Source organism: Equus caballus, chromosome 3 (genome assembly GCF_041296265.1).
Source record: "Equus caballus isolate H_3958 breed thoroughbred chromosome 3, TB-T2T, whole genome shotgun sequence".
NCBI classification, from domain to species: Eukaryota; Metazoa; Chordata; class Mammalia; order Perissodactyla; family Equidae; genus Equus; species Equus caballus.
Genome location: NC_091686.1, coordinates 19,063,139 through 19,089,662, shown reverse-complemented (window position 1 = coordinate 19,089,662; position 26,524 = coordinate 19,063,139). Strand labels below are relative to the sequence as shown.

Sequence of the window (26,524 nt, the reverse complement as noted above, 5' to 3'; positions counted from 1 at the left end):
CTTCATAATAAAAAAATACACACACACATAGAACTAGTTTGACAGACAACTTACTTTATCAGTGCTTTTACGATCTCTGCCACAAGCCTTCCTTGAACTGAGGCCATATAACATTTCCAAAGCCTTTTAAGAGACTTAGATGCTTTAAGTACCACAGCCCTCCTTCCCTAAGATATTTAGAACTAAACTTCTACTAATAAGTAATTTATTACTGTGGGTTTTGTAGGCTTTCTCCCTACCCTTCACATTGTCAATTTCCTTGGGAAGGGAAAATGTTAAGTTACTTAACAATTAATGTGTTACCAAAGTAACTGATAGTTTAGAGCAGTGGTTCCCAAATGTGCCTGGGCAATTTTGCTTCCCAGGGGGCATTTAGCAGCGTCTGGGGACATTTTAGCTTATCATAATTGGGGGCTGATACAGGCCTCTAGTGGTTAGAGGTCAGGGATGCTGCTAAACATCCTGTAACGCGTAGGAAGCTCCCCCACTGCCCAACGAAAAATTACCCAGCTCAAAATGTCAAAGTGCCAAGGTGGAGAGATCTTGGTTTAAAGCAAAGCCCTTTGATCTTTTGTTTTTTAAACAAACTTTTAAAAAATTATCCGATTAAGAGCATATCTTCTTGGAATGTTATTTACAATGAATGGCTGGGCAGGGTGATGGAGGTGGGAGGTGAGAAAGCATCAAAAAGTACTCCCTACTTCAAATTCTAGAAGTGCTAGCTCTGATACCCTCCTTGCATTCTCCCTCACCCACACCAACCTTAAACTCCACAGACATTCTCTTACATACTTTATTTAGAGAAAATAATGGGGAAGGCAGAGCTGGAGGACAGGGAATCAGAGATCATCTGGTTTACGGTCTCAAACAGTGCAAATAAAGAGTAACAGTACGGGGTACAATTTACTGTCAAGATTAGGGCAAAAGGAAGCACAACCACCAGCAGTATGAAACAAACCCGGAAAAGGTTTCAAGTGGCTACAAGATGAAGTGAGAGAGGCAGGACTGGCTAAATCTCCTTTCCAAATACCTGACAAAACAACAGTCAGAAAGGATAAGGGATTACTCCATAGCTGTAAAACCTGCTATTAACTTCAAAAGAGTTCTTACTGTCAACACAGAGCAAAGATTAACCCTTTCATAGATCACTCCTTCTGCTTTGGTCATCTTTAAAATTTCAGTGGAGATTATGTTGGAAAGTAGTTTGACCATATGTGTATTGCTGAAGGTAAGTTTCTTTTTACCAAAACAAATGCTACTAAAAAGTAAATTACTCTTATGTCCTCTGATTACGTCTCCTAAATTAGCACCTAATTTTAGGACCTAAAATTATGACTGCCTTGAAAATTCAAAGGGGCTCCTGGTACTACCCCAGAATAAAGCTGACCCTGAACTACATGTAGTTCTTACCTTCAAGCAGAAGATGAAGAAGTCGCCCGCCAAACCACATTCCTGGCAGAGGGACAGCAAGTCCCCGAGATGCTCTACCTGCCACTGCTCTGAAGACACCTTTTGATACAGGGCTTCATCTTCATCTTCATCACTGCAATGCAGGGTAACATTTATCTTGGTAAGTTTTATCACCCAGAAACATTATTTTTCTGAAATCCCACTAATAATCTTCTAAAGTAATATGTTATTTCCACACAGCAAATCATTAGAAAGATCTCGAAATTTTGTTTAAATTATCTTCCTTCTCTCTACATTGAAAAAGTATTTATTCTCAGAAGCTAGGCTATCATGTCCTGCATAGTCATTTGCTCAGATGGGGAAAAACCTTCACGAAGAAAGAGGCTTTTAAGATGGATGTTTAGGAATTACTATTATTTCAGTAAGTTGTAAAAACAAGAAGGAATCAAAGCATACATTGTATGCAGATGTTTGGGTTCCTGAAGAAGAACAGAGAAAGAGAAGGCTGCAAAGCAAGGCCAGATTACAGAGGGCCATGGATGCCATGGGAAGGAATTTGGACTTTTTTTCAACGAGCCACTGAAGGGTTATGGACAGCGGAAAAAGACATGATATTTGTAGGAGGAGATTCAGTCAATCTCAACTAATAAGAACCAATTAGTTGAGTTACAAAAATGCTTACAGCTTCAGAAAACTGAATAACCCAATTTCCAAGTAATAAAATGTGGCTAAATTATTGAAAACAGTGCTATGATTTCTGCAAAAAGTTTCAAGAAACTTCTCATAAGGTACTAAGACTTTTAGCTATAATTCCAAGATACAATATTATTATACTATATCATGTAAACAAATACAAAGATACAGGTGATGTACTAGAAAACAAAACATTAAAATAATGTAAACAGTGATCAAGATAGTGGTTGATTTTCGTTTTCTTCCTTATTTTTTTTGTATTATACAAAGAACGTGTATTACTTTTTGATCAAGGAAAGAATAAAATTTTTTTCAGACTAAATTGAGAAAAAAATGAAAGATCTTGCTTCATCTTATTGAAAAGTACAATTATTAAAGTTAATTTGACAGACTATCTCATTGGGCAGAATGTCCCAATTTGCCAGTTCACTAACAACATAGCCTTTATACTCCTCTAGTAGAATAAATAACCTATTAAACTAAGCTTAGGAGTACTTCCTATATTATCCCAGAATCGTCCAGAGTCCTTCAGATAAGTCATGTTATCTCCATCATATTTTATGTTAGAAGAAAAGCTGAAATGGATAAACGTCACTTCTAGCTTCTGCGAACCATCCTGACTGTCAAAACGAAGTACTGTATTAAAATACTCTTTAAAAAAAGACATGACAACAATTACTTAAGATACAATATTTTATTCATTCTTAAAATTTCAATGATAAAGAGTCAACTGCAAATAGGTATATTTAGTTCTGGAAAAGTAAAAATTCTAGATCCAAAGATCGTGAAATCTGAGAGGCTCTTTTAGAGTTTCTCTAAATGAGCCTTTTATTGATAACCAGTGCTGCTGGTCAGAATGGTAGAGTGAAGGCAAGTGGTGATACAGACCAAGCGGCAATACTGACCCTGCCACTGGGGGACTAGCACCATGAGCAGGATCTTTAGAACAAATCATAAATCACACACACACACACACACACACACACATTTCTTTGGTATAGTAAGTGTCAACTTTTTGGAAACATGGAGTGTTTTAAGTATCTAGTGAGTCACAGATCCAATTTTTAGAAAAAAATCCATGTTTGCATATAGAAAAACTTCTCAGGTATAATTTCAAGGGGATTATACACCCCTAGATGTCCATGTAGAGACCTCAGGTTAAGGAGCCATTGCTTCCTGGAGTGAATGGAGATGCATTCAGTCACTGCTTATTCACTTTTTCCTACCATGAAGAGAAATTATAGTTTCAATAAGAAGTGTTGATTTCGACATACATGTGCTAAAAAGTGCACGAAAGCCTTGTTAAGCTAGCAGTAAGTTTTAACTCCTGGTAAGTTAAATACTGTAAAATTCTCTATATAGTCACTAAAACGGTCCCAGGTTAAACTGTTCCAAAGCGTTTTTGAAATAAACATGCCCCCCAATTTTAAGCTTTTTCAGCTCAGGGGCATAGTTATAACCAGAAAACCTACTAATGCTCAAGAACACGCAGTAAATTAGTAGCTTGAGTTTGTGCTGATAATTCTGTTTGTAACCAATGTGTTTTTTCTATTTTCCTCAAGTCCATCACATTGAAAGAGTATTTTAAAACTTTAACAAGTTAACCATGAATTAAAAAATTAAATTTAAATACTTTAACAAACAGCAGTGCTTTGAATGTGATGTGAAATCTAAGTAGAGCAGCTGCCACCAGTTAAATACTACGGACTCTGATCAACAAGAACTTCATTCTTGTAAGAGGTAATAACATCTACACATATCACCCAGAAAGTGGAAATAATTTAAAATACACTTGTGAGAAGTTGGAGAAATAAATTATCCATTCCACTCTCATTTATTAAGCACCTTCTAATCAATCCTTAGGAGAAACAAACCGTCATCATAAAATTGCCATAAAAAAATAGCTATCAGACAATTTCCCTTAGGAATACATCTGACTCTGAACACACATATGTCATTTTGAGAGTCAGAAAGAGAACTGGATTGTTATGGTGTTATGGTGAACATGCGTCTGCCCATTACTCTGATTCACTGGCAAAGACTTTGTGAACTAGGTGGGCTTGTTGTGATGCAGAGCTGTGAGGCTCCAGTAAACTGTACCTACTATTAACTAGCATCTAGGAAAAACCTGGAGAATTAAGGCTCACATTTCACTCAGAGATTATAAATAGCAGCCCCTCAGCCACTTGAGTTTCTGGTTTCCTTTCTATCAGCGCCCCTTAGTGGACAGACACAGAATGGCCTTTGGGGCACAATTAAATCTGAAGAGAGGCAGTAAAGGATGGGTGGACTCACCAAATGGGCTCTTTGATGGTAACCATAACGCCACCTTGAGTGGCAGCTCTAAAGTGACACAGAGAATGGAGAGAGGGCATAGACTTGTCCAACCCTGCAAATCCTTTCAGGCTAGCAATCGCCTTCTTCCTCTCCAGCTTCCCCAGAATCCACAATAAGATCTCTTCGCAAAGTGACCTGGCAGAAAAAGCAGTTATAAATGAGCTTGCCATCTTAGTCATCTAACCAGCTCACATTAAAAAAAGAAAGAAAGAAAGGCTATCAGGTTCCACTACATTCTAAATGCTGGCACAACCACCTAGCACTACTGAAATTCAGGAGTGGAAAGTATGCTTTTTGTGAATTTTAGAATGTAAACGTCCTGATATTCAAAGAGTGACTGACTAATCTTTGGCTCTAGAAGCAACCCTGATATGACACATGAGCCCCACATGATTTTCTTTCTTTTTTTTGGAATTCCAAGCGTACCCACTGCCTTTGGATCAGGCACTGTGAAAGAAAGTTTACACTGATAAACCCATATACTATCAATGGGACCAACAGCTGGTGACCAAGAATCAGCATGAGGATGCTAATTCCTCATCCCCTTTTATCTGTGCCAATCAACTAGGAGAGGAATGAAATAAAAGTTTGCTTCTTCCTTCTCAGTCTCTGATGAGGTCATGATAATGTATGAGGTCTTGGGTTTCAAAACTAAAACAGGAGTTATTATATGGTCAGTCCTTTGAAGCCAAATTCACACATTTATAGTCTCCATCTTCCACTGCCTTTTCTCTTGTCACTTTCGTTATGGCTGTGGTCTACAACGATGTGCTGACCAAAAGTTAGAGAGTTGAAGGCAGTATGTAAGCTTTGAATAACATGCAAGACTGAGCACTTTTCTTTACCACTCATGATAATGATAATGATAATGATGATAGCTACCCTTTACTGAGCTTCCTATTTGCCAGGGACAGTGCTAAACACTTCAATGCACAGTTAGTCTTCATAATAACCCTACGAGGAAGGTGCTATTATTGTATATCAGATTACACGTAGGAGACTTCCAAACACCAAATGTCAGAATTCTGCAGGACTTTAGAAATGATATAAACTCTTATAAGGAGGAAGAAACAACATAAATAGCTGTGAAAATAGAGCTGATACAAAATGAGTCCTACTTAAATTCCAACACAAAAGATTATTTTCTGGATGACTAAGAAATCCCTTTATTTTAAACAACACTGTGTAGCACCTACACCAAGTCCAAGTCTAAATTACAGAGTGCTACATTCAGATCCAGATTTCCTGAACTTGATTTCTAACTCCCCGCAAGGTAGTTATGATCCAGCCTCTATTTCCTCCTTCCTAGACCTGTAATTCCAGTATTTCTCACTGATCAAACAGTGGCATGTTTACACATGTAAACAGAAATTTTGTCTCTGATGTCTAGGACAGAGTTTGAGGAAAGTCATTCTAAAAACTACATCCAATCCCCTGCAATTTGCAAAACTCTCTTTGTTTTCTAGATGAGCAGAGTAAGAGGATTCTCAAGTGTTTTCCTGCCTTTGAAAGAAAAAAACAATTACAAAGTGGCATAAGTCATATTCAAAATAAGCACAAGAACAACATGCAAAAAAGACTTCCCTGTTCATAAATAAATAGGGTTCTCTGTATGGTTTACCTTATGTGAGACACACTCTGCCTGGTAAAACAGTAGAGAGAAAAGAGGACTCCTAGGACTGGAAGCAGGGAATCCACCAAAACTGCTGAAGGTTCATTCCCGACCACATACACCTGGGGTAAAGGAAATGGTGAGAGGGACTATGACCACAAGGCCAGAGGACTGGGAATCAGACACCGTACTTAGTAGCAGGGCTTAGAGTCTTATCTTAAGCAACATTTGCCTTATCTAAGGCAAACAATTTCAGCTCTAAGGCCAATGAAACCATTTGAGATTGGCAGACAAGTTGAAACACAGGCAGACTGAACTGGAGCAGTGCCTTTCGTGTGGGCAGCCTGAAGAACTGCCAGGTGAAATCCGTAAATGAATCCATTTTCTGACCCCTTCCTTTCCTACTTTTGACTACCTCTGAGTCTCCTAATCTGTCTATTATTCATCTGTACAATAACTATCTTACTGCTGAAGGCTCTGCTATTAGGAACTAATAAGCAATTACCACCAAATAGAAAAGCTTAAAACTGTATTTGGAGAAAAAAACAAAAACAAACAACCCAAAACATAGCTTGCTCTAGATTTGTCACTCTTAAGATGTAACTGCCACATGGGCATGTCCTATTTTCTCCAGCTCAATAAATGTTCAAAGAAATTACACTGTGCACCTAGATCTGCACTGGTTTCACAGTGTTAAGCGAGTGAGGATGATGATTTTTATTAACAATAATTATTTTATATATTTTTAGTTGTATCTTTCAAAAAGGATTCAATAAACTTGTTTGAATACCAACTGGGATCAAATACTGCCCTAGGCACTGTAGTGAATATAAAGGTGAATAAGAATTGTTATCTCTCAGGTTGCTTCTGACCTAACAGGAAGAATAAAACAAGTAAACCAATTATAATAATAATAATTCAAGGTGGATAACTTAAAGTATGCTAAGAAGTGCAAAATACTATTCAAAACTCCAATCAAACACAAAAGGAGGGGCCGGCCGGTGGCGCAGCGGTTAAGTTCACACGTTCCGCTTCAGCAGCCTGGGGTTTGCTGGTTTGGATCCTGGGTGTGGACCTACGTGCACTGCTTGTCAAGCCATGCTGTGGCAGGCGTCCCAAATACAAAATAGAGGAAGATGGGCACGGATGTCAGCTCAGGGCTAGTCTTCCTCAGCAAAAAGAGCAGATATTGGCAGCAGATGTTAGTACAAAATAGAGGAAGATGGGCACGGATGTCAGCTCAGGGCTAGTCTTCCTCAGCAAAAAGAGCAGATATTGGCAGCAGATGTTAGCTCAGGGCTAATCTTTCTCAAAAACAAAACAAAACAAAACAAAAAACACAAAAGGATTTCAAAATGTAATTCTGTTATAATAAATTAAAGCCTGATAGTGTGGACAGCGATAATGATGGTAAAGGGAGAAGAAAGAGGAACTGACAAGGATTACACTCTCAGTATATGCCCCAGGAGCATGCTAGGATTTTTACCTTCCAAGTACCATGTTAGATTCTTTAAAGAGTTAGGTCATTAAAATTATTATAATCTCACCAAGTAGGTATTTGCAGCCCTATTTTAAAGGATGAGGAAAGGGAAGCTTAATGCAGCCCGTATTTACAGAGAGAATATTGAGGTAAGAGTCAGTGCTGTTTATGGGAAACTAAAGGTCATAGAGGCACAAGCTGGAAAAATCTCTGTGCTTTTCCTGAGAATCCTGTCCCTTTAAATCAACCCTAATTTTTCACAACTCCTTAAGCCTCCCGACTCCTCTGTGGAGCCTGATAACCAAGGAGCCAGCTTCCTGTGCATGATCTAATCTCCATAAACCCAGCTAAATGAAGTGCATTGTATGGCAGTATTCAGAAATAATATGCAGGCCTAATTATGATATCACCAATTACAGGAGGTAAGAAAAAGATTCCCCCAGATAACGTGCGGGCCTATTGTTTCAGGCTCTGGATTCTGTGTTCCCAGAGGTAATCCCTATGGAGCCATCCTTCCTTACCAGCATCTTTTGTACAACAGAAACAAAAAAACCCGATAACAAACAGATGGAGTTAAATCTCCATTATTTACTGGCTTGATTGGGCCAAAGCACTTCAAAATTTAACATGAACTCAATCAAGCACATTTCTTAGGGGTATATTTGTTGTTGATAAATTTCTCCAATTTTTAAATTCTCTTCTTACACTATTCTGTATTTTCTTACAAGGAAGAAGTACTGTTATATCTAGAAAAACGACAGTACAGCTATTTATATAGATATGTTATTTATTTTTATATAAAGGTTCACCATATGTTTATCAAATGCCAATTGTGTGCTAGGCATACAGTGGTGAACAAATTATTTGCTTCCAAGAAGCTTACCTTCTAGTGAGGGGACAGAAAATAAGCAATAAATATACAATATCAGATAGTGACAAATGCGATGAAGAAAAACAAAACAAATTAAAGGGATAGGGAGTGATGAAGGGAAGAGTATGTGGAAAGAGAGAGAAATTAAGAATAATTCCTATCAATCCATCAACTATTAATCCATTTAGTTCACAGATAGGAATAGAGAAATGGGATTTTTTTTTTTTCAAAGTGGAAAGATTTGGAGATAAGGTGTCCTTTGGCTTAAGCTAATCAATGAGTCTTCTCTATGATATCTCAAAGAACTTGACTGGCCTCTATTTGACACATACAGGATTGTCACCTCCTTTCCAACATTAATAGTAAATTCCTCCTTGTACTGAGCCCAAATCTGTCTCCCTTAGAGTTCCTTGATGGAAGTACATCTATTTCCCAAAAGTTTTGGACTGACCATCTAAAAACAATCATCAAAATCCAGTTTCTTTTTACGCACCTTACGGGTTGCTGTGCATCCTAATGACCAGATTGTGTTTTGCAGATAAAAAGCAGGTGGTACTTATTAAATTGATCCAGATCAAGTTCTACCTCTTCCACAGGCCTGCTACATATTTGACTGTTCGACGGTTCATTCATTCATTCATTCACCAATTCAAATATTCATTAAGCATCTAGCCACCATTAATGACTTTTCTCCTCTAAACTCCAATAGGATTTTACAGCTTGTAACATATAATCCATCTTTGAATATACAGTTATCTCTCGTCTCTTCAACTAGCCTGGAAGGCAAAAGTCAAATTCCCTACTTCAGGACCCATCAGAGGAGATGATTAAATTGTGTTGCCTCGATTTGTGGTGAATAAGCAGGTTAAATACAGTAGTATACAATTTAAAGGCATCCCACTATTATTGCTTTTATGAAGCAAACAATAACTATCATTTATTGCATGTCTACTCAAGAATAAACCAGGTTATTCAGCGAAACATTTAACATACAAGCAATCCTCACAAGAGTCCTGCAGGTTAAGCATTTCAATTCACATTCTAAAACTGTGGAAACTGAGGCTCAGAGGGCAAAGTTAGTTGAGCAAAGGAACGCTGTTAGTAAATGGCAAGGTCAGGATGAACCCAGATCTGTCTGACATAAAATCCATGCACAATCCATAGAGAGAGGAAGCAGATTAGTGGTTGCCAGGGGTTGGGGGAGGGAGGAATGGGGACTGATTGCTTAGGGTACAGGGTTTCCATTTGGGGTGATGAAAGAGTTCTGGAACTAGACAATGGTGATGGTTGTGCAACACTGTGAACGGACTTAATGCCACTGAATTAAAATGGTTAAAATGGTAAATTTTATGTTATGTATATTTTACCACAATTTTAGAAAGAACAAAGCATGTACTCCATGGCCTCCCAATACTCACCTTCCCTTGTGCATGATGACATTTTCATTGTTTCAATCCCTAACCTATTAGACCAACTTTATCCCAGCTGTCCCCTCTCAGAATCAGTAGATCCCAGTTTGTCAGGTTGTTAGTAACTCCATTCCTGCAACTTATGCAAAGTAGGGCCGGAGTTCCTGGGTGGCACCATGGACAGCAGCTTCTGTACCACTTCCTCTTCCTCCTACTGGGAGTCTTATATAGCTGGTAGATCTCCAGGGCCATACCACAACCAGCCCTTTCCAATGACAGCTCCCTCCTTCCAATCTCTTGCTTTGCACTGAACTTAATGCAGGTTAACAGTTTGGTCTGCACCTGACATCCAACATTACCTTCTACTTACACTCCCAAAGTGGAATCTGGTCACTTCCCCTTACTGCGGACTCCTCAGATCATTGACTTGTATCTGCAATCTCGTGACCCATTTTTAGTGACCCAAAGGAATACAGGAGGCTAGACTGATTCAGCCAATGCTGAACTGTGATCTCTTGGTGCCAGCACTGATGATCAAATGCTCTAGAAAAAACAGTCCTTCCAATGAAGTCATACTACAAATGGAGGAAACTGTTGGGGCCAGTTCCAGTCTCCACACCAGGCTGGTGACTGAGAAAGCATTGAAGGCACGATAGGTAATATGTTTCCCACGCCACTGAGGGGAGGGCCCTACTGCCCCATCTCTGTGCCCTAACATTCAAGTGTTGTGGAATTTCCTCAACGATGCTTACATGTAGTCTCTTTCTAGTTGAGGTCTTCTCTGTTCATCTGGAGGCAAGAAGGGATGGGAATTCAAGTTCTGAAATACAATCTAACACTTCATATATTATTTCTACCTTTGGTAAAAATGTTCCATATCATTTGGAAGTTTCCTTTTTTCAGCAGTATAACCATTGGGTTTGTTTCACATACGGTTGTTTGTAAATACTTCCACTGACCAGCTGTGAGACTTAATACAAATCAATTGACTTCTCTGAGTCTCAGTTTCCTTATTTGGAAAATAAAGAGGTTGTATTACTCAAGCTTTAAGATCTCTTTTGTGTCTCATCTATCATTCCCTGACTTGATTGCACCTTTGCTCATTTTCTGCTATACCTTTCTGGTACCTCAGCCACTAAGAGGTAGGACTAGTTTAAAAAAATGAACCATTCCTCCCTACCTCAAAAATTTTGAAACACTGAATCTTCAACTTGACCAAGATGTAACAAATTTCTAACCCTTCCCCACATGCTTTCTGTTCTTCCACCAGCTCTGAAGTTAGTACTTTAAAGATGAAATCCTGTTTAACTGAAAGATTTTCTGGTCACTTCAGGTATCTGTACAACTAGGGATCACCACACAAAATACCAAGAGATGGGAAAGCTGAAGCAGGCAAGGCAGAGACAGACTCAGGGTATCTTTTCAATTCTTTGATGTGAAAAAGCCTCTCTGAGAGTAAGTAAAGTGGTGCTTTGAAGAAAAGTTGAACCTCCCTATTTACCCCTGGCTTTTCCAGTATAAATGTGTAGGACAGGGCTGAGCGGCAAAATAAGAGGTGAGTATGGATCTATAAAAAACATAACAGGGGCCGGCCCGGTGGCATAGTGGTTAAGTCCGCACACTCCACTGCGGTGGCCTGGGTTTTGCAGGTTTGGATCCCAGGCATGGACCTAGCACCACTCATCAAGCCACAATGAGGTGGCATCCCACATAAAACAGAGGAAGATTGGCACAGGTGTTAGCTCAGGGACAATCTTCCTCAAAAAAACCCCATAACATCTCAGAACAGATAAAACAAGGAAACAGACTGGTACCAATGACCCAGTGGCAGCCTCGGGATTTCCTCCTTCCTTTCTGGGGATTTCCACATTCCTTTCTGAATGCATCTTGGCCTTTTATCACAGATCCAGCCACGAAAAGAGGAGTCTGCAGTTAAGCCTTACAACCCTTCATCTAAGCTTACAGGATGTCTCTAACAAATAATAGAGGCATATTTCTGGATACTCTTAACTATAGATCACAGACTACTGTAACTCTTTGCTTGACTGGGAGCTCCATGAAGGCAGCAGCTAGCCCTTAATAATTTCTGTATTTACAAACCTAGCAAAGTATCTGGCATTCCATAGACATTTGGTAAATTTTTTTGTGACTGATTAACTGGATCAAAGAATGAATGAACAAAGTAGGTTGCTGTTTATTTTCTCAAAAGCTCTATTTTTGCGGGGAGGTTACAATGCCCCCTGTATTTTCATTTTTTAAAAAAGCTATAGCTAGAAGCTATTCAATCAGTGCTAATTAACTGAACAGAATTGTAGAACTTCAGCCATAGAAGGGAGAGCACACTGAACAAAAGAAGGCTTGATTTTATTATAGTGGCTTGTTCAGTATCTACCTTCAATGTCTGGAGGACTGAATTTCTCTGGAAAGATTGACTAGGAATTTAAAATAAAAAGTAAAGGAAAAACTCAGAGGACTCAAAATGGTCAAAAGTATTAAGAATAAACATGTGTGTCTGTTGCAAAGCAAACCAAAACAGAAGTAGTCCTCATGTACTCCATTTCTCATTTCACAGACTTCATTACACTGTAAAGCTCACCCCATAGAGACTGCTGTAGACTAGCTGAAAGAGCACCGGGAAGTCAGGAATCAGGAAACATGGGTGTGAATTTTGCTTCTGCCATTTATGTGACTGCACCAAACCACATATTAAGCGAGTGAACATGGTTAAGACGTTTAAATCTCCCTAGGTCTCAGGTTCCTTGTTCATAATGTAGGCATCGAGCTTTTGGCATAAGGACCAGTTAACATAATTCATGTTAAAATATTCTAAATTAAAATATACAGCCATGTGCAAATGTTAAATTTATTCTTAAATATTTTATTCTTGTTGACGTTACTGTAAATGGAACAGTTTTCTTAATTTATGGCCTTATCTTTTAAGGGATGTACATGTGTAGAAAGACAAGCATGATGAGCCTACTCAGAATCAAGCTGACTGAATCCTAACACTGAAATTCAGTACAAGCTGAAACTTGATTTTACCCCTGTTAAACATTCAACTAGTCAAATGCTGCCTTCTAAAATATCACAGTGATCCTTTTGATAGTAGTGTTCCAGAACTTCTAATGCACTTACTGAGCTTAATTAAGACTCGTGAGAAGCAAAAGAACAAGGCAAGTTACCTAATATAGTATTTTGCACTGTGCATGCTCTCAGAGCATATTGTATAAATAGTCTTCTTTTTAAAAAGAGTTTCCCTGAACCAAAAGGGAATTGACAGCTTTTTGAGTACCCATTACGTGCTAAAGAATGCTACCTTATTCATCCCCACAACTCAAGTGTCAAATAAGTTACCTAAAAATCACACAGAGAGGGGGCCAGCCCCGTGGCCGAGTGGTTAAGTTTGTGTGCTCCGCTTTGGTGGCCCAGGGTTTTGCCAGTTCAGATCCTGGGTGCGCACCTAGCACCGCTTATCAGGCCATGCTGAGGCGGCATCCCACATGCCACAACTGGAAGGACCCACAACTAAAATATACAACTATGTACTGGGGGGCTTTGGGGAGAAGAAAAAAAAACAAAGAAGATTGGCAACAGATGTTAGCTCAGGTGCCAATCTTAAAAAAAAAAAAGAGAGGTTAGACTAAATTATTTTAAAGTTCCTTCCAGCTCTAAGGTTCTATTATTCTAATTTACTTTACAAAAATAATTAAAAATTCAGAAAGAGGAGTCAACTGGCCAATCTGACAGAAACTTTAATTAGAAATTCATTAAGATTAGATGAGGAAAAAAAGACTTGGATAATTAAAGTCAAGTCTCCCTGAATCTGGAAACAGAGAGATAAAATGGAAATGAGAATGTAGGAAATAAACTAATTAGGCACCTTCTAGCCTTTCTTACCCTAAAATTTCTTCTGCCTTTAGGGAGTCTCAGCAAGTATTGTGAGGAATACTAAAAGTAAACATCCCCCCATCCAGTATCAGATTCTGGCCAGTTCTCTTAAGAGGAAGAAAATGTCCAAATCAGAAAGAATTGGAATTCTCCTGTCCTGCTCTACCCAGAACTGATTTCTAGGCAATTTAGGCCTCTCTTCACCTCTCTAGGCAAAGAAAAACCATTAATCCCTCTGATACCAGGGAGGACAAAAGAATTTAAGCATTCTAGGGATTGGGCTCCAGTCAGTCAGAGTCAGAAGGAGACGGAATAGGAAACCACTGGAGTGAAAGTTATATGAACTGCATATCCCCTTTTTGGCTTAGACAATTTTACCAGGTGTAAGGTACACACATAGAAATAACAAGAATTATTTATGCAGATGAAGCACAAGCGGCCATGCCAAGTTTTCAATTCAATTCAATTAGCATCTATATATACACCTGTATTCCACGTGGCCTACCAGAGCCACACTGCTCCACTTGCTGCTGTACATGAAGGATGCAAGTGTAAAAAGGCCTTACCTTGTCATTGTTCCTGCCATAAATTTTTCATTCGGATAACTGAGAGTTTGTTCCTTTAAATGTTAAAATATATTTATATTTTAATGTTTTCAGAAGGAAATATTACTAAAATGGATTATAGGCTTTCTTAAATAAACTATACTGAACATACCAGCCCCTACATATTTTGCTTTTCAAATTATGCCCTTTTTGGGTATTTTTTCTGTCTCCTTTCTTGCTCTTTTCTGCTGGCATTCTCTTGTCAGTATGCCTTAATCAGTCTAACTAACTTCTTCTTTTTTTAAAAAAAGATTTTATTTTTCCTTTTTCTCACCAAAGGCCTCTGGTACATAGCTGTGTATTTTTAGTTGTGGGTCCTTTTAGTTGTGGCATGTGGGACGCTGTCTCAGCATGGCTTGACGAGCAGTGCCATGTCTGCACCCAGAATCCAAACCGGTGAAACCCTGGGCCGCCGAAGCGGAGCGCATGAACTTAACCACTCAGCCACGGGGCCGGCCCCAACTAACTTCTAATTTGTTACTTCTAATTCTGCTATGGTCTTAAAAATCAGATAACCAATCTGATCAGTGTTATGTATAAAGACGAAACTGGCTCTCTATAGTTAGATGTTGAGATGGCAGCCACATGGGTGGCTGTCATAATGCAGGTGACACAGGACATTGAATTGAAAATGTCAAGTGAGGCACTGAGACAAAACAGACTTAAAACACTAAAGTAAGACAGCACACTGAGATGAGAACACAGGAGGATCAAGAGGAGAGGAGACTGATGAGGAGGATTTTTGGACAGAGCTGTTGGTAAGGGTGAGTCGCATCCTTCAACCTACCAATGACAGAAAGACAACCCAATTTAAAAATGGGCAAAAAATCTTAATAGAAATTTCTCCAAGGAAGACATGCAAATGGCCAATAAGCACATGACGGGCTGCTCAACATCATAAGCAATTAAGGAAATGTAAATCAAAACTACAATGAGACACTACTTTACTCCCACTAGGATGGCTATGAAAAAAAAAAAGTAATAAAAACTGCTGGCCAGAATGTGGACAAACTGCAATTCTCATAGATTGCTGGTAGGAATGTAGAATGGTGCAGCCACTTTGGAAAACAGTCCAGCAGTACCTCAAAAGGTTAAACTGAGAGTTATCATATAATCCAGCAATTCCACTCCTAGGTATACATACACCCAAGAGAAGTTAAAACACACATATACAGAAAAACTTTTATGTGAGTGTCCATAGCAGAACTGTACATAATAGGCAAAATATGTAAACAACACAAATTTCCCTCAACTGATAATAGGTAAACAAGATATGGTACATATATCCATATAATGGAATATTACTTGGCATGAAAAAGAACGAAACATGGTGGCCCCCCTCATGCACAGTTCCAATTTCCTTGGTTTTAGTTACCTGCAGTCAACTGTGGTCTGAAAATATTAAATGGAAAATTTCAGAAAGAAACAATTCAAAAGTTTTAAATTGCAAGAGGTTCTGAGTAGCATGATGAAATCTTGTGCTGTCCTGCTCCATCTCGCCCAGGACATGAATCATCCCTTTGTCCAGTGTATCCATGTTTTATATGCTAACTGCCCCGTTAGTCACTTAGTAGGCCTCTTGGTTATCAGATTGAGTATTGCAGTATCACAGTACTAATAGTCAAGAAACTCCTATTTCACTTAATAATGGCCCCAAGGTGCAAGAGTGGTGATGCTGGCAATTCAGATAAGCCAAAAAGAAGCCGTAAAGTGCTTCCTTTAAGTGAAAAGAACATAGTATATATAGGGTTTGATACTATCCACGGTTTCAGGCACCCACAGCGGGTCTTGGTTCGTATCCTCCATGGATAAGGGGAAACTACTCTACTACTTCATGCTACAGTATAGATGAATCTTAAAAACATCATGCTAAGTGAAAAGCCAACTACAAAAGACCACATATTATAAGATTCCATTTATATGAAATGTCTAAAACAGGCAAATCTATAGAGACAGAAAGTAGATTAGTTGTTGCCTAGGGCTGGGGGCAAAGTGGAGAATGGGGAGTGACAGCTAATGGGTATGGGACCCTTTTAGGGGGACAAAAACATTCTAATATTAGATTGTGGTAATGGTTGCACAACAACACCCTGTGAATATACTAAAAACATTGAATTGAATGCTTTAAATGTGTGAATTGTGTGGTATGTGAATAATATCTCAATAAATCTGTTAAAAAGAAAAGAAGACAGAGTAAACCAGAACAGGAAATGCTCCCAAATGCCTCTCTAAAATTAAACACCCTCTTGTTACCCAGTGAGTTGCTGGATCAACTCAACCATCCCAGATGTTTTCTTTATTTCCTGCCTTTGAGCTGTTCTCTATAATTTAGTATTAGCAGAAAGTTAATAAAGACAACACATCCTTTGTTGCTAAATTTTACACAGTGTTTACCATTCTCCTCCAACATACACATTTCCTCTGTTTTCCCACTGCAGCTGAGCTGCCAAAACCTTGCAGAGAGAATAATTACCCTTCTGCAGCCCTTCCTGCCTTCACGACAGTCCCAATACTTGTGCATAATCCAGTGTCTACAGCAAACTAATGTTTTGCTTGCCTCTCCAGGAGGTTTTAAATTCACCAAACTGTTCACTGAACTATGAGGGGTGTTTCTTCCCCCTATTTGGGTGGCAAGAATAGGAGAAATGGCAAGATTTACCACTTCTGTATCTCTCTGTTTTTTAGAGACAAATTCATTTCCAGAGATTGTTTTGCTTTCTTTTTCCTCTAAAAGCAATTTATTAACTTCCAAGGACTACTATGAGGGGTTTGTACCAAAGTTTAGTCATAATTAGTCCTACCTGTACCAGCACTTTCAAGTCTTTCTGACATTCCACATCCAACCATTTAAGAGTTTTTCATCATGGTATTTATTAGATGGGACATGACTGAAGATGATCTTTCTAAAAGTTAGTTGGGCCTTATTCTCTAATTCAGAACATTTGCTTTCTAGACTGTTCTATATAATTTCTTGTCTTCCTATAATCTGAAAAGTCCTTGCCTACCAATATGTAAAACATATTTCTTTTCATAAGGTTCTAAATGAGGCATTTAAAAAAACCCAGGACTATAGGTACTAAGTCACCATGTCATGTTTTGTTGATGAGCAATTTAATTCTATATTTGTGCGCCAGGTCAACCCTGTAAAGGGTATACTCTGTTTTTTTAACAGCAAAATTAAACGAAAAATCGCTTTTCAGTATATTCACAGATTTGCACAGCCATCATCACAATTAATTAATTTTAGGACATTTTATTGCTCCAAAAGAAACTCCACATCATTTTAGTAAAAAGTGAGTGTTATGGACAATGAATTTTGAATTTTTAGGCATGCATCTTATATCTATGAATTTACTAGTATCATACATAAAGCTTAAAACAAAACAAAAGCATCTGCTTTCTTATCTGAAAGAACATGATTTAAGATTTAGTCTACACCCTCATACACTGCTAGTGGGAATGTAAAATGATACAGACACTCTGGTAAACAAAACAGCAAAACCTTAAATGCTTAATCATAGAGTTACCATAAGATCCAGCAATTCCACTCCTAGTTACATACCCAAGAGAAATGAAAACATATGTACACATAATAACTTGTACACAAATATCCATAGCAGCATTATTCATAACAGCCAAAATGTAGAAACTACCCAAATATCCATCTAATGATAAATGGATAAACAAAATATGGTATATACCTACAATAGAGTACTTTGCTGTTTGTACTGTCGAATCCACACCAACTCCTAGTGGCCCTGTGTACAGCACAGCAGAACTCTGCCTAGCCTTTTCTGTGCCATCCTCTCATCTGCTCCAATGCTATTCATAGGGTTTTCATGGCCAATTTTTTTTGGAAGTGGGAGACGAGGTCCTTCTTCCTGGTCTGTCTAGTCTGGAAGCTCTGCTGAAACCTGTCCACTTTGGATGACCCTGCTGTTATCTGAAATTCCAGTGGCATAGCTTTCAGCATCACAGCAACATGAAGCCGCCACAGTATGATGACTGACAGACAGGTGGTGTGGTTCCCTGAATGGGAAACTAACCCAGGCAACAGCGGTGAGAGTACCAAATCTTAACCAGTAGACCCCCATGGCTAGCTAACAGAACACTATTCAGCAATAAAAAGGAATGAAATATGGCTTCATGCTACAATATAGATGAACCTTAAAAGTATCATGCTAAATGAAAGAAGCCAATCACAAAAGACCAAATATTGTATGATTCCATTTATATGCAATATCCAGAATAGGCAAATCTACAGAGACAGCAAGTAGACTAGTGGCTGCCTAGGGCTAGGTGTTGCAGGGAGAGGGGAATGGTGGTGGATGGATTTGGGAGTGAGGTGGGGTTTCTTTTGGAGCAATAAAATGTCCTAAAATTAATTATGATGATGGCTGTACAAATCTGTGAATATACTAAAAAACCATTGATTTGCACATTTTAAATGCGTGAATGTATAGTATGTGAATTACATCTCATAAGCTGTTTAAAAAAATTTACTGTACATCCAAATGCCCATCAACTGATGACAAATTTAAAAAATGTGGTATATTCATACAATGGAACATTACTTAGCAATGAAAAGGGACAAAATGTTGACATGCAACAACCTGGATGAACCTCAGAAACATGATGCTAAGAGAGAGAAGCCAGCCACAAAAGAACACATATTGCATGATTCCCTCAGGTGAAATATCCACAAAAGGCAAATCCATAGAGAGAGCAGATTAGGGGTTGCCTGGGGGTGGGAACTGGGAGTGACTGTAGACAGGCACAAGGGATGTTTTTGGGGTGATGGAAATGTTCTAAAGCTGTATTATGGTGATGGCTTCACAACTGTGTAAATTAACTAAAAAATCATTGACTCATACCATTAAAACATTATTTTATGATCTGTAAAGTACACCTCAACAAAGCTGTTTTATAAAAAAAGATTTACTCTATGGGCCGGCCCGGTGCTGCAGTGGTTAAGTTTGCACGTTCTACTTCTTGGCAGCCCAGGGTTTGCTGGTTCAGATCCTGAGTGTGGACATGGCAGCACTTGGCATGCCATGCTGTGGCAGGCGTCCCACATATAAAGTAGAGGAAAATGGGCATGGATGTTAGCTCAGGGTCAGTCTTCCGCAGCAAAAAGAGGAGGACTGGCAGTAGTTAGCTCAGGGCTAGTCTTCCTCAAAAAAAAAAAAAAAGATTTACTCTAAAAAATTTTAAAGCAGCAAATAACCTAATTTTTTAAATGGGCAAAACATACGAATAGGCAATTTACAGAAGAGAAAATATGAATGAACCAAAACCACAAAACAACGCTCAACCTCACTAATAATAAAAGAACTAACTGCTAATTAAAACCATAATGCACCTAACAGATTGGCAAAAACTCCCTGGAAACAACTCAAATGTCCATCAATAGAAGAATAAATAAATGATGGTAAAGTCATATAATAGAATAACATCTAGCAGTGAAAATGAATGAGTTAAAGTTACATGTATTAAGTGCCATTAAAATAAAATTAAAAATCACACACAACAATGCTACAAGTAGTTTAAGGAATAATAAACACAAGTTCAAGATAGTGTTTCCCTTTGGATAGGAGCAAGGGAAATGTGATCGAGGGATGGGTAGATGGAGGATTTTAACTGAATTGATAATGTTTATTTATTTATTTATTTATTTATCTATCTATTTTTGGTGAGAAAGATCGGCTCTGAGCTAACATCTGTTGTCAGTCTTCCTCTTTTTGTTGAGGAAGACTGGCCCTGAGCTAACATTTGTACCCATCTTCCTCTATTTTGTATGGGACATTGCCACAGTGTGGCTTGGTGAGTGGTAGGTCTGCACCCAGGATTCGAACCTGTCCACCCCGGGCTGCTGAAATGGAGCATGGGAACTTAACCACTACGCCACCGGGCTGGCCCCGATAATGTTTAATTTTTTAAGCTGAGTGATGAGTACATGAGTGTTTTACTCTTCATATTTTTTTTTGTATGTTTGAACTATTTCATAATAAACTAAAATTCACTCTAAAAGGTTTAATTTACTGCCATAGAAAAGAAATGAGAAATGTGGAATATAAAATTTTAATTATTGAGATATAATTCACATGCCATAAAACTCATTCTCTTAAAATGTACAATTCAGTGTTTTTTAGTATACTCATGAGGTTGTATAACCATCACAGCAATCTAATTCCAGATATTTTCCTTACCTCAGCAAGAAACCCCATATCATTAGCAGCTAATCCCAATTCCCCAGCCCCAGCCCTAGCAACCACTAACCTACTTTCTGTCTCTAGGAATTTGCCTATTCTGAACATTTCATATAAATGAAATCATACAATGAGTGGTCTTTTGTTTCTGGCTTTTTAAAATTAAAAAACTATCATTTTTAAGTGTTTATCCATGTTGTGGCATGTAGCCACCATTCTTCATTCCTTTTATGGCTGAAAAGTGTTCCATTATATGGATATATCACATTTGTTAATCCATTCATTGGCTGATAGACATTGGGTTGTTTTCACATTTTGGTTATTATGAATAATGCTGCTATGAACATTCGTGTATATGTTTTTGTGTGAACATGTTTTCATTTCTCTTGGATATATACTTAAGAATGGAATTGCTGGGTCAGATAATAACTCCGTGTTTAACTTTTTGAGGAACTGCCAAACTATTTTTCAAAATGGCTGCACCTTTTCACATGGAATATAATTTTGAAAGTTGTTTCTTAGTGTAAATTTTTTTAATATTTTATTTATTTCCTTTTTCTCCCCAAAGCACTTCAGTACATAGTTATATATTCTTAGCTGTGGGTCCTTCTAGTTGTGGCATGTGGGACGCCGCCTCAGCATGGCTTGATGAGCAGTGCCATGTCTGCGCCCAGGATCCAAACCAGAGAAACCCTGGGAGGCTGCAACAAAGTGCGCGAACTTAACCACTCGGCCACGGGGCCGGCCCCATTAGTGTAAACATTTTTAATAGCAAAATATTATTATAAATTTATTGAAGTAAACTGTTGTGTGTGTGTTTGAGGAAGATAGGCCCTGAGCTAACATCCGTTGCCAATCTTACCCTTTTTGCTTGAGGAAGATTGTTGCTGAGCTAACATCTGTGCCAATCTTCCTCTATTTTATGTGGGACGCCACCACAGAGTGGCTTGACAAGCAGTGCTAGGTCCACTCCTGTGATCCGAACCGGTGCACCCAGGGCTGCCAGAGGGGAGCACATGAACTTAGCCACTATGCCACAGGGCTGGCCCCTGAAATAAACTTTAAAGAAGAATATTTAACCCAACTCCATCTGGCCCTAACAGAGTGGACTTCATTTTTGTCTAAAAATTTATAGTTCATATATATTTATAAGATTGTAATCATAGAGAACATATAATTTACATTCTTTTTTTTCATTTTCAGTATATATTTAGGTAGTCATTTGCAGGATTCATTTATTCAGACTTACTTCTCTGTGACAGTGATTACTATCAAAGGGTATAAAGCAGATTCAGTATTATCATACACTTTTAGGAAGGGTACAGTATTGCAAATCTCTCTGTCAATTTCTTCAAAAGACATGCTTTCACCAGTGGCACATGCCAATCAGAGAATATAAACTGTTTAACATTGAGTGAATGAGGAAACTGACACTTTAAAAATTTATCAGTTTTTTCACTAACAGCTTATAGTTTCCAATTTTCAAAATGAAAAGATTTTGGTGGTTTGAAATTTAAGATTAGTATTCCAATTCTTGAAATTCCAATTAAAAAGGCAAAATTATTTTAAAAGACTAAGTGCAAATATTAGCTAAAAACATTAGTGACTCAAATTACCAACCTTAAATACATCCTCAATACATCTACTAAGTTCTTCTTCTGTCACCAAAATGGTCCCAGGCACCATGTCACTCTCTGGAATCTCTAGAGAACAAAACACAGAATTACCCACACTCAGTGTCTCATTGAAAAAGAAATGGTTACCATCGCACAATACAGCATCGTTCAAATACAGTATTTCATGGAATCTACAACGGCATTGATTATAAACATGCATTGTTATTTTATGTATCACTAACAAAGAAAAAAATCACTGCCAAATAACCTATGCAACATTATTACTTAGAATTTTAATTGTAAATTTATTGAATGAAAAACTGGGGATGAGATTAAATGAAAATGGCAGAGTCAATAGTTGTGTCTAGGTGATTGGTACATAGGAGTTCATTATACTATTCTCTGTAAATGTGTTTGAAAATTTCCCTTTAAACAGCTTTAAAATAGTTTTTTTAAAAAAAGGGTTAAAAGAGCTCTCTTAGATTTATTTAGACATACAATTTTATAATGTATCATTCTTTATATAAGCTAAACAATTGGGATAAACGGGATAAGAAATTCTTAAAACTTCACATTAAGTGTCCAACACTTGAAACATTTCAATAGCATTACTGATACCCACTTTTGCCGTAATATATTGTCCTCTGTGCCACGAAGACCACCGGTAATGTGACATTTCTTAACAGTCCTCCATTCTACTATTGTCTTCACGATTTCTTTTAAGTCACTGACATCCATTCTACAAGTTTTAATGTTCATTTGTAGGCACAGACAACACCATGATTGCTACCTGGCCAACAATGATTGTGAGATGCATCTTGATATCTGAGTTGTTAAAATGTGAAAAAGATTTACAAAATAAGAGTTTTTTAACGTGAAAAGAATGTGCATCTTGGAATTGATAAAATACGGTAATTCATCACAATCGCCACAGTCCTAAAAATGTGATACAATATGAAAAACAAAATAAGAAAGCTTATACTTTAGATTGTTTTTCCAGTGTCAATGACAGCGCTATGCAAGACCAGTCATATTCCTATCTAGTCTTTTTTGTTATTAGTAGATTCTATATGCAAGATATGTAGCTGGTGCTACAAATGTAACCTAACACGTGAAGAATGTCTGGCAAATAGATGTCCAATAAATATTCCTTGAATGAAAGAACAAGGCCCAGGACAAAAATAATTGACCCACAATTGGACTGAATCTAGGCCTTCCAAGAACAGTACTCTAGATCAGTGCTCAAACTTGAACACACAACTGAATTACCCAAAGGACCTGTTAAAACACAGATTGTTGGGACCCACATCAGAATTTCTGATTCAGTAGGTCTGGAGTGGAGCCCAAACAGTTGTATTTCTTTTTGTTTTTTTTAAGTTGTGTAATTTTTTTTTTTTTTTTTTTTTTGAGGAAGATTAGCCCTGAGCTAACCTCTGCTGCCAATCCTCCTCTTTTTCTGCTGAGGAAGCCTGGCCCTGAGCTAACATCCATGCCCATCTTCCTCTACTTTATATGTGGGACGCCCACCACAGCATGGCTTGCCAAGCGGTGCCATGTTCGCACCCAGGATCCGAACCGGCGAACCCCGGGCCACCGAAGCAGAACGTGCGAACTTAACTGCTGAACCATCGGGCCGGCCCCAAACAGTTGTATTTCTAATAAATTCCCAGGTGATGCTGATGCTACTGGTCCTGGGACCACATTCTAAGAACCAGTGCTCCAGATTAGAGGAAATAACCATCAGTGATAGATAAGAAAATAAATAGAGTAGTAATGAGGTATAGTCTTAATACATGAAATCAGATATATAAGAATTGCTAGACCCTAATGCTGAAGGTCAACAGAAATAATACTTCAATTTTTGGGCCATTTTTTAAAGAATATACTGATCCTAGACTAGATTTCTATTAAATGTATAAAGAAATTTTAATTATTTACTCAAATGTCATGTTTATCATTACTGAATAATCACAAATTTTACTTCACCAAGGCCCAATCTGATGAAGTTTTACTATGCACAAGAATTAAACTTCTTCCATCCCCACCCACCTCACCCCCACACACACACCCAGAAAAATTTATACTACAAATGATATACAAAGTCTACAAAGAACTAAATTTGGTTTACCCATAACATCAAACTTTTTCTTCATTTTAAATTTAGGAACTACTATCTAAAAAGTAATGCTGAAATGATACTCTGTATCCCAGCATTAAACTCGATAAATGAAAACATACTAAGCGAAGTGGTGAAAATGTCAACATTTTAAAACATTAAAACAGAACTAAAACACACTGGCCAAATCTGGGAAATTCTGAGCACCAAAATGAATGACAGGAATGTTTGGTAACCCATTGATGGAGACTATGAATTATATTGATACTTAATTGTTTTTTAAAAAGGGATGAGGCAGGGAGAAAGAAAAGCTCTTCTTTACAGAAGAATACCAACTAACAAATTAAAAATAACAAAAGAAATAGAAAGTCACCATTTTACTGGCAAGAATCATCAATGGATACTAAACTACAGTATGAAAGACTATTGGGAAAAAGGGTATTCACATAGTCTCAGACTATCATCCCACAGATTACTTATTAATTACAAAGGGAGGAAGGTGTTTTTACAATGGAGAAATCTGGTTGCTACCAGCTTAATCAAATGATCGAATTTAACATTGTTAATAATGGGATAAACTGATAACACGTGCCCCCTGATCTGATGGAAACTGAGAAAAAAATCAACATCCTACGCAGTATTCCTGCCAAAATGTTTAAACCTGGATCTAATTATGAGAAAACAATTAGACAAACAGAAATTGAGGAATATTTTATAAACTGGGCTTTTAAAAAACGTCACAGTGAAAGACTAGGGAACTATTCTACAACGAAGGAAACTGAAAAGACATAACACATAAATGGAATGCATGATTCTTGACTGAATTATAGATTTTTTTAAAAAATAGTTATAAAAGTAGTTCTTGGGACAATTAGAGAAATTTGAATAAAGTCTGTATATTAGATGATGCCTGCAACTAACTCTCAAATGCCTCAGAAAAAAATGTATGTGTGGAAAGAGAGAAAGACAAAGCAAGCATGGCCCAGATGTTAACAGCTGGTCACTCCAGGTGAAGTGTATAGGGGTGGTTCAATGTACGCTTCTTGGAACGTTTGTGAAGTGGATTTTTCAGAATAAACAGTTGGGGGAAGAAGAGTAAAACTAAAGAAACTGAAATACCACACAGTTGAGTCATTTCCATCTGAAACACTGAGGAAGGTTCTTTAGAGGGACACCCAACCACAAGTCTTCTCCTTTACCTGCTGTATTTAAACATCGATGAAGAGGAGCTAACATTGGCTGAAGCAAATACTTTGCTGCCAACTGTGGGCGTTCTCTTGACATAGTTATAAAGGTAGTGGTAGCAACTCTCTGAAATTGTCGCGCTGTCAATTTATCCTGAAAGTGAAATAAATCCAGAATCTAAAAGAAAAAATACAAGAAGTAAAACACCAGGCTCTTTGCAAGGAGCATTATGTTAGCAAAGAGAAAGAACTAATCTCTTTAAGCCAAAAAATACACTCACTGCAATAACACTGATTCAACAGAATTTTATTTATCTATTTTTTGGTGAGGAAGATTGGCCCAGAGCTAACACCTGTGCCAGTCTTCCTCTACTCTGTATGTGGGATACTGCCACAGCATGGCTTGACGAGTGGTGTATAGGTCTGTGCCCAGGATCTGAACCAGTAAAGCCTGGGCCAGCAAAGTGGAGCATGCAATGCCTCCAGGCTAGCCCCATGAATTTTTTTTTTTTTTTTAATCTAAGAATCCAGTATCAAAGGGTGTGAGAACTGAAGATTCAGGCTATGTTTTTACTAAATAATTTTATCAAACTTATAAAAGACATGCTCATTTTAGAAAATGTGGAAAATAAAGATTTAAGAAGAAAATTAAATCTTTCCATGGGCCAGCCCCGTGGCTGAGTGGTTAAGTTTGCATGCTCCGCTGCAGCAGCCCAGGGTTTCGCTGGTTCGGACCCTGGGTGAGGACATGGCACCGCTTGTCAGTCGACGTTGAGGCAGCATCCCACATGTCACAACTAGAAGGACCTGCAACTAAGATATACAACTATGTGCCAGGGGGGATTTGGGGAGATAAAGCAGAAAAAATAAATAAATAAATCTTCCCAAATCACTGTGAACATTTTTGGTGTATTTTTTCCAATTTGTTTCCATATAATTCTTTTTTCTTTTTATTTGAGACCACATTTAATATTCAGCTTTGTGTATCGCTAAAATCTTCTCATATTGTTATAAATGCCTCAAAAACATTATATTTGGGGCCTGCCCCATGGCTAGGTAGTTGAATTCGCTCGCTTTGCTTTGGCGGCCCAGGG

At 38.0% G+C, this 26,524-nt stretch overlaps 1 protein-coding gene across 5 annotated transcripts in view; it reads right to left on the bottom strand.

Annotated features, from left to right (window-relative positions):
- TANGO6 (transport and golgi organization 6 homolog) overlaps positions 1 to 26,524 on the bottom strand; it is a 192,486-nt gene that overhangs the window by 143,440 nt on the left and 22,522 nt on the right. For all 5 annotated transcript variants that reach the window (XR_011437367.1, XM_001497049.7, XM_023637189.2 and 2 more), the window contains exons 6-10: positions 25,446 to 25,608; positions 22,135 to 22,217; positions 6,062 to 6,174; positions 4,399 to 4,575; positions 1,411 to 1,543 (exon numbers count right to left, since the gene is read on the bottom strand). Coding sequence is in view for 4 of the 5 variants with exons in the window: in XM_001497049.7 (XP_001497099.3) it covers positions 1,411 to 1,543; positions 4,399 to 4,575; positions 6,062 to 6,174; positions 22,135 to 22,217; positions 25,446 to 25,608 (669 nt within the window). In the remaining variant the exon portion in view is untranslated. The remainder of the gene's footprint in view (positions 1 to 1,410; positions 1,544 to 4,398; positions 4,576 to 6,061; positions 6,175 to 22,134; positions 22,218 to 25,445; positions 25,609 to 26,524) is intronic.